Raw genomic sequence first — 13,187 nt, 5'->3', positions numbered from 1 at the left:
GGGCAAGCCTTGTTCAAGTTGGTAAAGTCAATGCACACTCGCCATTTCCCATTGGCTTTAGGTACCATCACGACATTCGCCAGCCATTCGGGGTATTGGACCTCCCTAATAAATCCTTCTTTCAGGAGCTTATCTACTTCTTCTTCCATGTGTTTCAATCTCTCGGGGGCGATGTGTCTTTTCTTCTACTTGACTGGCCGAGCTTCTGAACGGACATTCAATCTATGGGATATGATTTTAGGGTTAATTCTAGGCATGTCGGCTGGCGTCCAGGAAAATATGTTCGCATAGGAGCGCAGACACCTGATGATCTCTTCTTTCTGCTAGTTCTCTAGTTGGCTTCCCACGCGTACTTTTCGGCTTCCATCATCAGGGTTTAAAGGGATGGTTTCGAGCGATTCCACAGGCTGGGGGTTGTTAGCTTCAAGAGTTTACTCGCTGATTAGTAAAGTCTCTTCGGTTATTGTTTTTCCCTTTCCCTTGGCACCTTGCGTGGAGCTCACATAACATACCTGGGCTTGTTTCTGATTATCTCTTACCTGCCCAACCCCCTGCAGAGTAGGAAATTTCATCAACAAACACCCTGGAGAGATGGTGGCTCTCATGACATTAATGAGCAAATGTCCCAAGATCACATTGTAGGCCGAGGAGAAAGTCTTGACTACCATAAAGTTCACCTGTCGGGTGATCACTTGAGGGCGGTCCCCAAGTGTAATGAGCAGCTAAACCGATCCGACCACTGGCACCGCTTCTCCCATGAAGCTATATAGGGGGGAGGTAACTGTCTTCAGCCGATCATGGGTAATGTGCATCCTCTCGAAGGAATTCCAATATAGGAGATTTACGGAGCTTCCGTTATCCACTAGTATTCTTTCAATCGGGTGCTTGGCAATGACAACAGAGATAACCAAAGGGTCATCTTGAGGGAGCAACACATTTCCTTGGTCACCGAGAGCAAACATAATGGGGTCTTTGTCCTCTTGAATCTTCTCTATCGATTTCACGTGCAGCACTTGGAGTGCATATGCCTTTCTGGCAGAAGAGGAATCACCAGCCAAATTTTCTCCTCCTAAGATTACATGTATCCTCTCCATAATAGGCTCATTACCATCTTCTTCTGCACTTGGTTCCACTTCTTCCCTCATCTGATTATTTATATCTACTTTCTACCAAGGCGGCTGGCTTTCTCTTCTATTTGGGGCATCATTCCTTGGACGTGGGGGCCTTCTCTGGTTATCTCCTCTGGGCTCTTCTTTTCAGCCTTGTTGGTTTCTTGGCTTATCCAGTATGAATTGATCGAGCTTCCCCTCTCTAATTAGCTGCTCAATCTGATTTCGTAGTTCCCAACACTGCTCTGTAGTATGCCCTGAGGTTTTGTGAAATTTATAAAAAGAATCCATGTTCCTACCCATCAGCTGATTGAAACGTGGAGGGAAATTAATTAGTCTAGTATGTGCAATGGAGGAAAGGACAGCGGCTCTCGGCTCAGTAAGGGGAGTAAAGCTCCAAAATTGCATCTTCGGGGGCTCTTCTCTTCTCTGTACCTTCACTGATCTGTCTGACCCAACGTCGTTCAGCCTTCCCCTTCTTTTACATTCCCATGCTTCCAAAATTTCCATTTGGATGATAAATTGTTCAGCTCGAGCAAACAATTCGGCCATTGAGTTTGGCTCGGCAAAGGCTAGGGATCTTCTAAGAGGGGCGTAGGTGGTTCCATTAAGCAAGGCGAATGCCGCCAAACCAACCGGGAGGTCTCTTACTTCTTGTGTCGCAGCTCTAAATCTCTTGATGTATTGTTTTAAGGATTTGGTTGGCCTTTGCTGCAAGCTCATCAAATACATGGGACTTTTTTTCTTCGGGACGTAAGTAGAGAACGCTTTCAGAAATTCTTTCTTTAGTTGCTCGAATGAACGGATATGTCCGGCAGGTAACTCAATGAACCACTGTTGAGCTTGTCCTGCTAATGAGAGAGGGAAAGCCTTGCACCTGGTGATCTTGTTCCACCCATGTAACACCGCCATTACGATGAAGTGTTGCAGGTGTCTCTCAGGGTCTTCTTTCCTCGAGTACATTGGGAGTTGTGGTAGCTTGAACCCTGGTTGCACTGGCTATCTTTGGAGTTCTTCGAATAAGAGGAATCCCTTCATGGGTGTTTCCGTTGGTGTCACTACAATTTGATTCTGTTCCAGCACCTCTTCTATGAGGCGCTTGATGTCAGACGCCTTAAGCGTTTCTTTCTCTACTTTGTTCTTACCTGGGAACGGGATGCAAAGAGCTCTTGAGTGGGTGCTCTCTGTCATCTCTTCGTACATGGGGGCTTTCCCCGGCCTCCTATTAAGGTTCCCTCATGGGTTCTCCGCTAACGTGGCTTGATCATTACACCTAGGAATCCCGATTCTTATCCCTCAATGTGTGACTGCACTCTCACCCTGCAATTAAAACACAAAACAAAACACAATAAAAATTTTATATATATATTTTTTTTATTTAGGTGAGAGGTTTATACTCGTCAGTGTACGAGTGCAGTTGTAGTCCAAATTTAAATTTATATTTTCTGGATGAGTTCAGATCGTCTACTGAGAGATTTATTTATGGTAAAAGCAAAAGAATGTCACACACACACACACGCATTTAGATGAATTGGTAACAAGATTTTGTTTTATGAATTTTTTTTTTATAACAAATATTAGAAAATAAAGCAAGGTAAAAGTTAAAATAAATGCTTAATGTGAGGATATTAAATTGGATAGCACTTGAGTTAAGACAATTTCAACACCAACCCATTGATTCCCAAATTTTAGCAAACAAGGTTAGTAACATTAATTTAATTTCAAATATGAGGGTTTGTTACTAAATGCAATTAGAGATGATGATAGTTCTAGTTTAAGCAATCCCCATACATGATATGCGGGATTCTAATTTAAGCAACTACCATAAATCTAATTACAATTAATATACAAAACAACTAAATTAATCATCCGGGTTTGGGTATGATAGCGTTTCCAGTTCTAGTGACTCTCATGCGTGACATGAAAGCTCTAAGTTAGCCTTACGCTCCAATCCAAACCTAGTGATTTTTCAATAATTAAAACTCACTCATACTAAAATTTAAATTAATGATACTCATTTTAAGCGCAGCTTTCTTTGGGAATCATTGGCGTTGGACACTGTCCTTGCCTTAACCCAAGATTAGGTTTAGCTACTCATTTCCATTTAAAAGTTAATTAACAAGAATTTAAATGGCGTAATTTAAATAACAGAATTTAAATGATAAGAATTGAAGTAGCAGAAACTAACCAGCCATTTAGGCGGTGGATAATTGAAAGACAAGAATTAAAATTGCAGAAATTTAAAGGCAGAAATTAACTGGCCATTTAGGCGGTGGATAATAAAGTAACAATAAATGACATAAGAATTTAAAAGAAGAAAGAAAGGAAGTAAGATTACAAGAGAAAACAAGAGAGAGAATAAGAGCAATTCTCTAAGGGAAACTCTAAGAACAAAACTAAACTTTGATTCAAGTAATAACCACCTCCACAAATGCACCAAAGTGAGTTATTTATAGCTCACAAGATGCAATACAAGCCACATAATTATTCAACAAAATATTCACCTAACTAATGGAAGAAAATTAGGTAAAAGACAAAAAATACAAAAGACTTTGTGCGGTGGACTTCTCATAAGAATACAAAAGACTTTAGGTGATAAATCACTTATAAAAAAATTACAAAACAAAGAAAAGTCTTCTACAAATTGGGCTTTGTTGGGCCTTTAATTGGTCTTGGGACTTTGGTTGATCTTGGGCCTTTGGTTGGATTCCATTTGATAGTTGGGTCAAGTGCACTTGAAATATCCTTTAGCCTCCATAATTGGCCTTTGAATTTGAGCAATTTTAAAATGGGTAATCCAATGTCTTCGATTATGCCCCTAATTAATTGTAGAAGCCAACTTCCTTGTTTCATCTTGAAATAATATGTAATACGAATAATTATTTACTTTAAGCATAAATATAAAGCCAAAATAGGGATATAATTCATTAGGATATAGGAAATATTGACCCTTATCACACACCCCCAACTTGAATATTGCTAGCCCCTTAGTAATCGGATTATACACCAGCCATGATCTAATCGCAATACTTGCATGAATATAAAAATTTCAAATTCGAAACCAAAATGCGTAGAGTAGAACATTCAAAATAAGTCGAACATTCAAAATTAGATTTATGGTTAAAGGTCATACAATCTTAGGAATGGCAATCAGGATGACCAATACACATTATTCCCTCGAAGTTTTGACTTTAAGCCTTACTGTGGATTTTTCCTCCAATAAACGATTCCTCAGGTGTACACACAAGGGGGGTGCACCGTTATAAGAGTAAATGTAAAACAAGTTCAAACTCGGTGTCATCCCAAACACAAAGAACGTATTTTCATGAAAGAATAGGGAAATTAACATAACTTCATGACTGGAATAATGCCATAGATAAATAACTTTTGAATTTAAACAGAATTCCTTGCTCCGAACTCGAATCCTGAGATCACATGATTTATAGCATCAAGAGGGACCAAACTGGGTTGTAATGGGGCTATGAGGTTAATACGAGTTGTCAAAGAAAATGGTAAAGTGTGCAAATGGTGTGTTAGGATTTTTTTTTTTTTTTACACTAATCTCAAACTGGATATAATGTTTTCTTCAACATTTTTTTTGAAACACTTATGCTAAATAACTAAGAGAACTTCCCCCTTTTTTTTTCTTTTTTTTTTTATATGAAAATACCGATATGGACTGATTCTTAGAAACACACCAGGTTGGACAAACTTCATATGGTTACAGGTTTAGACGAAGGTAAGGAAAGAAAGTGTGCTAAGAACAGCTCAAATGGGCTAGCAATGGAGGTTTATGTAAAGAAAGAAAAAGGTTAATAGGCCCAAATTGAAAGAAATTGATCCCCCTATCATACTTCTACAAAACAATGTTACTCAGTCAACTAATTCAGAGTTTTGAAACCAGCCAAATTCATCCGCTATCATACTAGACATTCAAAGCAAATTGATGTTTTGAAGCTATTGAAAAGATGAGATAAACAATAAAGCATATTTAGAGTAAGTGTTATTTCACTCAGAAGTAACGATTATTAGGCTCAAACACTCACTCGGGTAATAGTCTCTACTTCTGTTGAGGGATCATGCAGTATGCTAATCAGCTAATTACCATTGCCTTTGACTTTATGACCGATAAACCAATTTCTAATTATTGAACACCCGATGCATGCAAATCATCTATTCTAATTCCATACATATATGTTTTCAAATAAGAAATTAATGCATTCATGATTCATATTGAAAATTCAACTGGCTATCAGTGTATAATTCCAACGCTTTAGGGATAGCATTATTTAAAGCACACACATTCTTTATATTCCTTTTTTTTTTATTAATTTTTTTTAATTCACACAAAACTACAAGCATGCAATTGCAAATTCACAGTTAAACATAGACCAGATAATTCATAAATATACCTTACTCCCCCCAACTTGAATTGCAGTAATAAAATAGGGTTGTTAGGAATACCTGTAACTCCATAAGTCCATAGATTTACTATGAACTGCTAAAACTCAAACAAACAAATGAGCATACCATATATATATATATTTATATTTTCACACCAAAATAAAAATTTCATGCAAGTCATAAGATAAACAAAATGCGTCTCAAGAGTACAAAGTACTCCTTACTCAGCCATCTTACCATAGACTCACCTAACAACATTCCATAGTTTTTTTTTTATTTGTTTTTTATTTTTATTTTTAAGAACACAAGAAAAGAAATTTTATACAAGTCATAGGAGATGCGTCTCAAGAGTACAAAAAGTACTCCTTACTCAGTCATCTTATCATAGACTTGCCTTACAGGGATAATTCTAAATTAATCGAACCTTTTTGCCGCTTGTTTTTGATTGCCTTAGACCAATCTATCCGAGGCTCATAAGGATCGTGCTGTGGAACATAAGTATGTAATTTCTCTAGCAGCTCCTCGATGGTGGATGCAGAAATAAGAATCTTTCTTGCTGAAGGAGAAATGAACTGTTGGTCCACAGCCTGATCAATAAAAGAGAGCAACCCATTGAAAAAATGGTTAACATTTAAAAGTCCAATGGGTTTGGTATGCAGATTGCTCTTGGCCCAAGAGATTATACAGAAGATTTCTTCAAGTGTACCAAAACCTCCTGGTAAAGCGATGAAAGCGTTTGACTGATAAATCTTACTAGCCATGCGCTCCGACATAGAAGTCGTTTCTATAACTTGACCGCGTGTAATCCCAGAAATACGTGGTTCAGCTAAAGGGATTGGCATTACACCTACCACATATGATTTTCAAAAAAGTGCAGCTTGTGAAACATAACCATTCAACCCACGACTTCCCCCTCCATATACCAAATTAATCTTTTTCTCTCCTAATTTTTGGCCTAGTTCGCTTGCTGCAAGTGCGTAACAAATATCACTCCCAAGTTGAGAGCCACAAAGTACACATATGGTTTTGATTCGACGAACTAACTGGCCTTTCATGTTTGTTTCTTTTGTATGCCCTGGAAAGAGGTTTGGCAATCAAAAGTAGCTATACAACAATTCAACAAGAAATAAATACAAACAAAAATCATGCGTATGTACAAGTAGTTGTGATTGTGGCTCACATCTTCCTCTAGTTTTACGTCTAGAAACGGCTTAAACACTTTCTATGAAGCGAGGATAAGCTTCCCATCCAATTTTCTTATAGATTGGCAAACATGGTCATTTTTAGTCAGATTCCCAAGACTATAGCGTTGGCGGTCACTTATGAACTGGCTCCATAAAGTAAGAAGTTCTCTTTGCACTATTCCACATGGATGCGTCTCAAGAGTCAATCGAATATCATCCAATGACTCCTTACTCAGTCCATCCTTTATGAAACTAATTTTATCTTCTCGATTTACGGACGTAAACCCCACAGATTTGCATCGAGTGTTACAAGTCCAACGAGCACACTTGTAACAACCATTCACTCTTTTAGCTCTTCGTTTCTTCGCAAAACTACTCTTCCCTAAGCTCGGGAAATGCTTAAAACTAGGTGAAGTTTCGCCAGCTAATCGAACTTTTGCTTCGATCAGCCAACGAATATCTTCAGGAATGTTATTACGCATCAAAAGCCTAAGTCTTTCACATCTAGCAGTATCAATTTTTTTCAAATCATTCTGCGGGAGAGATGGATAGTACTTGTGAATTTTTGAAAGCTGAAGTTCCATTTTTTTTTTTTTTTAAAGAAAACTCTAATAAGAAGAAAGTAAAGAACTATAAACTTTACAAAAATGGATGAGAGTACCTGATTGGAGAATAACACAAAGGAGAGAAGATTGAGCTCAAGAATGGTGGCTTACCTCATACAGATTTGGAGTCTCTTATAGAGCAATGGGCATCACTATTCGACACTCGGCTCGACGCATGCCATAATTGCACCGTCAGGCTTGGTGTCGTTTAGCGTCTCATTTTTCAACATTTGGCAGTGTGTCTCTTTCTTTACAGGGCAGTGTGATTGCTTTGCCCGAGAAGAATGGCTACCACCAGCGTCAATTCTGTTTCTCTCAATTAATTTTTTTTTATATATATTTTTATTTTATTTTTTTATATTTTTAATTTTATTAAATTTTGTTTTTAGAGGCCCGATAAAATCATATATACCACACAAGACAATATTATCAAGTCAACCAAAATTATTTGCACAATTGATCAATTTCAAATACCAATAAATTAATTCTTAAGTACACCTTACCCCCCAACTTAAATTGCGCATTGTCCTCAATCGGCAATAAAAAGGATAGAAGATAGGCATACCTGGCAGTCTTCAATACATGAACTCATATGAAAAAGTTTTATTTAGACTGCACACAGAGGAACACTATTTAAGTAATGCAGAAAAGAAACAAATTTTTTATATACTTTTTTTTTTTTTTTTAAAAAAAATCTAGAAACATCCATTTAACCTAAATGGAAAGGTGGTCTTTTAACGTCAGATTCCCAGACGACATGAAACTGCCATTACTCATCAGACGATGGTGCGTCATCCAAATCCACAACTCCTTCATTCTTCTCAATACTACCCTGGTATGGTTTCAACTTATGACCATTGACTGTAAGAAGTTGTCCTGACTCCGGATTTTCTATCTCAAATGCCCCATATTCTGAGATGGACTTGATTACAAAGGGGCCAACCCATCGAGACTTCAATTTTTCTGGGAATAGATGCAATCGAGAATCATACAAGAGTACATGTTGCCCTACCTGAAAGCTTTTTCGAATGATGTGCCGATCATGTAACTCTTTTGTGCGAACCTTGGCCAATCGTGCATTCTCAAATGCCTCATTCCGAATTTCCTCGAGTTCATTCAATTGGAGCTTCCTAGAGAGGCCTGCTTCAGTTAGACTCTTGTTGATCTTTTGAATGCCCAATATGCTTTATGCTCAATTTCCACTGACAGATGACAAGATTTACCGTATACTAGCCTATAGGGAGACATTCCTAAAATTGTTTTGTAAGCTGTCCTGTACGCCCAAAGAGCGTCTACTAGTCGTAAGGACCAATCCTTACGATTAGCAGTAACAGTCTTTTCCAATATGCGCTTAATCTCCCTATTGGCTAACTCTGCTTGACCATTGGTTTGGGGATGGTATGGTGTTGCAACCTTATGCAGTACACCATATTTCTTCATTAATCCTGTCACAAATTTATTACAAAAATGGGAACCCCCATCACTGATGATTGCTCGTGGCATCCCAAATCGACTGAATATGTTTTCTTTCAAAAATTTCACCACAGTCCTATAGTCATTTGTTCTAGCAGGGATTGCTTCGACCCATTTGAACACATAGTCGACAGCAAGTAAGATGTATTCATGACCAAATGAATTGACAAATGGGCTCATAAAATCCATACCCCAACAGTCAAAAACTTCTAACACTTAGATTGGATGTAATGGCATTATGTTTCTCCTCGACAGACTTCCTAACCTTTGACATCGATCGCAATTTGAACAGAACTTGTACACATCCTTGAACAGTGTCGGCCAATAAAATCCACTTTGAAAAATTTTTGCAACTGTTTTCTTGATAGAGAAATGGCCTCCACATGCAAGAGTATGATAGAAATTCATGACACTTTGTTGCTCATGCTCAGGGATGCACCTTCTTAAAATTTGGTCAGCACAATACTTATACAAGTAAAGGTCATCCCAGAAATAAGTCCTAACCTTCCTAAAGAATTTTTGTTTATCTAGCTTGGTCCAATGGTTTGGAATTAGACCGGTGGCTAGATAGTTAGCCAGATCTGCATACCATGGTGTAACAGAGGTTGAGGTATCATTGATAAGGAAGAGCTGTTCATCTGGAAAGGTGTCCCTGATTGGTTCCTTGTCTAGATTAAGGTCTTGGCACGGAAGTCTAGACAAATTGTCTGCCACCACATTTTCTACTCCTTTTTTATCTTTGATTTCTATGTTGAATTCTTGGAGTAACAAAATCCACCTAATAAGACGCAATTTGGCATCTTGTTTGGTGAGCAAGTATTTCAAAGCTACATGGTTAGTGAAAACAATGACCAATGACCCCACCAGATATGATCTGAACTTTTCTAATGCAAAAACTATTGCCAATAGTTCCTTCTCAGTTGTTGTGTAATTTTTTTGGGCTTCATTGAGGGTTTTACTGACATAGTAGATGACATAAGGTTTTTTATCTTTTCTTTGCCCTAGGACTGCTCCTACAGCATAATCACTTGCATCACACATGAGTTCAAAGGGCAATGACCAATCTGGTGGTTGAATAATGGGGGCTGAGATGAGAGCATTTCTTAACCTCTCAAAAGAGGTTTGACAAGATGATGTCCACTCAAATGGGACATTCTGGGAGAGCAAATTACACAAAGGCCGGGCTATGTTGCTAAAAGATGTTATGAATCTCCTATAGAACCCAGCATGCCCCAGGAAAGACCTGATGTCCTTAACACTCTTAGGGACTGGTAATTTTTGGATGGCTTCTACTTTGGCTTTGTCCACCTCCATTCCTTTAGCAGAGACAATATGCCCTAGGACTATACCTTGTTTGACCATGAAATGACATTTTTCCCAGTTAAGCACAAGGTGGGTTTCTTCACAACGAGCTAGAACTCTCTCTAAATTTTCTAAACATGCCTCAAAACTAGCTCCATAGACAGAGAAATCATCCATAAAAACCTCCACAATGTGTTCTGTCATCTTACTAAAAATACTCATCATACACCTTTGGAAGGTGGCAGGGGCATTGCATAGTCCAAAAGGCATACGTCTATAGGCAAATGTCCCAAATGGACATGTGAAAGTGGTCTTTTCCTGGTCCTCTAGGGAAATGTCAATCTGGTTATATCCTGAATAACCATCAAGGAAACAATAGAATGCTTGCCCAACTATTCGTTCAAGGACTTGGTCCAAGAATGGCAATGGAAAATGGTCTTTTCTAGTCATTACATTGAGTTTTCTGTAATCGATGCACACTCTCCATCTGGTTTGGATGCGAGTAGGGATCAATTCATTCTTTTCATTTCTCACCACTGTTACTCCAGACCTTTTTGGGACCACTTGAGTGGGGCTGACCCACATTGAATCCGAGATGGGGTATATAATACCCGCATCCAACAACTTTAGCACTTCTTTCCTAACCACCTCTTTCATGTTAGGATTGAGTCTCCTCTGCATTTGCCTGACAGGTTTAGCATCCTTCTCTAGAAATATCCTATGAGTGCAAGTCAAAGGACTAATTCCATGCAAGTCTGAGATGGTCCATCCTAAGGCTTTTTTATGAGCTCTCAGAATGTTTATCAGTTGAATTTCCTGTTGGGATGTCAAACTTGAAGAGATGATGTAACACCCCGTCCTAGACAGGCATGTCACTATAAGGAAACTCCCGGGGTTTTTTTTTTTTTTTTCCTCTAAGTCCGTTCCTTGCGGCACCGTGAGCACAATCTTCACATGCAGATGAAACATTTGTCGCAAAACTACAGCCGGCACCCGCAGTGATTCAAGAACAATCTTCACATGCAGATATAAACCCCAAGAGTCCCAGTCTTGCTCGTTTAATTAATAACAACATAATCATAACTGAACGAGACGTTATAAACACAACGGAATACTTAATCATCAAAATGTCGTGGTCTACCACGTGTTACACACAAGATGTTCCCACACCGATATATATATACAACACCAATACTAGCGATTACAACACCGTCGAGCGATCACTCATACATATAACATAGTGAATATTAGTGCTTCCAAAATAATACAACAACCATCAAATAAACACCACTGGCTCACCGGCCGTGTCCTCGACCTCGCAGCTGTCCCTGACTGGAACGTTGAATGTTCCAAGGGCATAACCCATGTTAGATGATAAACCATCTAAGTGAAGGCATGAAATAGTTTATACAATGCATGAAAGACACACGAGCATGGCATATTGAACGACAACATGCAAGACTCGTCTAACTTGAGAGATATCCCTGACATTCTTAATCCCTCGGATGCCCCATTATGACACCCGTTCACCTGGTTTAACGTTAATCCCTCGGGTGCACCGTCGTGACACCCATTCACCTGGTTTAACATTATTCCCTCGAGTGCCCCAGTGTGACACCCGTTCACCTGGATTAACATTGTCCCGATCTCAGGTAGACCCCATCCCGCCCCAAACGAACCCAACAATGACATGAAATTCGTCTCCAAGTGATATGAAAATTTAAACGCCATGCACCAACATTTTAAAGTAAATCAGTTAATGCAATGTAACAAATGTTGACACGATGATCATAAGTAAAGCCTTGTAAACAACCTAAGTCCAGGAGGGTATAACCGCTCACTAGAATCCACCACAAAGCACTTAAAAACACTTCCAAGACAAGGTAAATCTAGAATCAAACCACTCACCTAAATTCGGAAAAGTCCAGATTTTGCCTCGAAAAACGTGCCACACCTTGAAAATCGCGTAATCCTTCTTCCAACAACCCAATTGACTCCTATTTCACCATTCAAGACCTTTGGAATCAATGTTTCTATTTTTCCACAATTTTCTCTATTTTTATTTATTTTTCAAGCATTTATACCTTCGAAAATTCATTAAAAATACCTAACATCAACTTTTACAAAATATTTTTCCATGATAATTCCTAAAATAATTCTACCTAAATTCTGAAATTAAAAACACACAAAAACCCTACCTCACGCGCCCTCACGCGCCACCCCGAGGTCCTGCGAGTGGGAGCCACGCGCTGCCGCACAGTCTTCTTCTCCAGCCTTCTTCTTTGGCTCCGGCGACCTCCAACGCTCAGAATTTCTACAGGGTCTTGTAGATCTCTTCAAAGCAACCCCAATGGACCCTTTACTCGTCAGAAAAAGTGGCCGAAGGTGGGTTTAAAACCCAGTTGCAGGTCGCGGCATTGGCAAGCCTGATTTTTCGGCCAACTCCAAAATCACCCACTTATCCTACACCAATCGACTCCAAATGCTCTAGAAATGACCCTCTCGACCTAAGGAACAAAAACCCCTTATCCCTCAAGCTCGATTCAAGCAAAAAAACAAGAAATTTTGGCCATTTTTGTTTTTGACACCCTCGGCCGAGAACCCCCTTTTATACTCGATTTTTACCTGATTCACCACTCTATCTTGCTCGTCCTTATCCCTTAAGCCCAGATCTAGCCTCTAAACCAATTGAGAAACACCAAATCGAGAGCTAAAACCCTCGAAAGATTCAGCCAAATCGAAAATCTTTTGGCCATCATTTCCGATCAAATCCAACCCTTTTCCGGCCAATGGAAGCTCCTATCGAGCTCATCATCATCTGGAGGCTAGCCTAGAGCCTCCGGGCGACTTGCCCGATGCCCCAGAAGCGACCGCCGGCGGCCACAGGCGGCCGGTCGGTTTCACACCAAGAAATTTTGCAAAAATTGCATTTTAGCCCCCAGCCTTCTTTTAATTGAATTTCCTCCCTTTCTTAGATACCCCTAGACTTTCTAATACTTCCACAACAGCCCTCAAGTTCTGTAATTTCCATTTCCCTTTGGAATTTCTGAAAAAATTTGCCATCTCAGCCTCCCTCGGGCAGTTTACAAAATCTGCACTTTTTCCCAGAC

The 13,187-nt window shown here is 39.2% G+C and overlaps 1 protein-coding gene across 1 annotated transcript; it reads right to left on the bottom strand.

Moving 5' to 3' along the window:
• Positions 1–1,256: 1,256 nt before the first annotated feature.
• LOC127804508 (uncharacterized) lies at positions 1,257–2,021 on the bottom strand. The gene has a single exon (XM_052341380.1). The coding sequence runs from the start codon at positions 2,019–2,021 to the stop codon at positions 1,257–1,259; it is 765 nt and encodes a 254-aa protein (XP_052197340.1).
• Positions 2,022–13,187: the final 11,166 nt, after the last annotated feature.

This window comes from Diospyros lotus, chromosome 6 (assembly GCF_014633365.1).
Source record: "Diospyros lotus cultivar Yz01 chromosome 6, ASM1463336v1, whole genome shotgun sequence".
NCBI classification, from domain to species: domain Eukaryota; kingdom Viridiplantae; phylum Streptophyta; class Magnoliopsida; order Ericales; family Ebenaceae; genus Diospyros; species Diospyros lotus.
The sequence above is the reverse complement of the archived record's forward strand: the minus strand, read 5'-3'. Positions and strand labels throughout refer to the sequence as shown.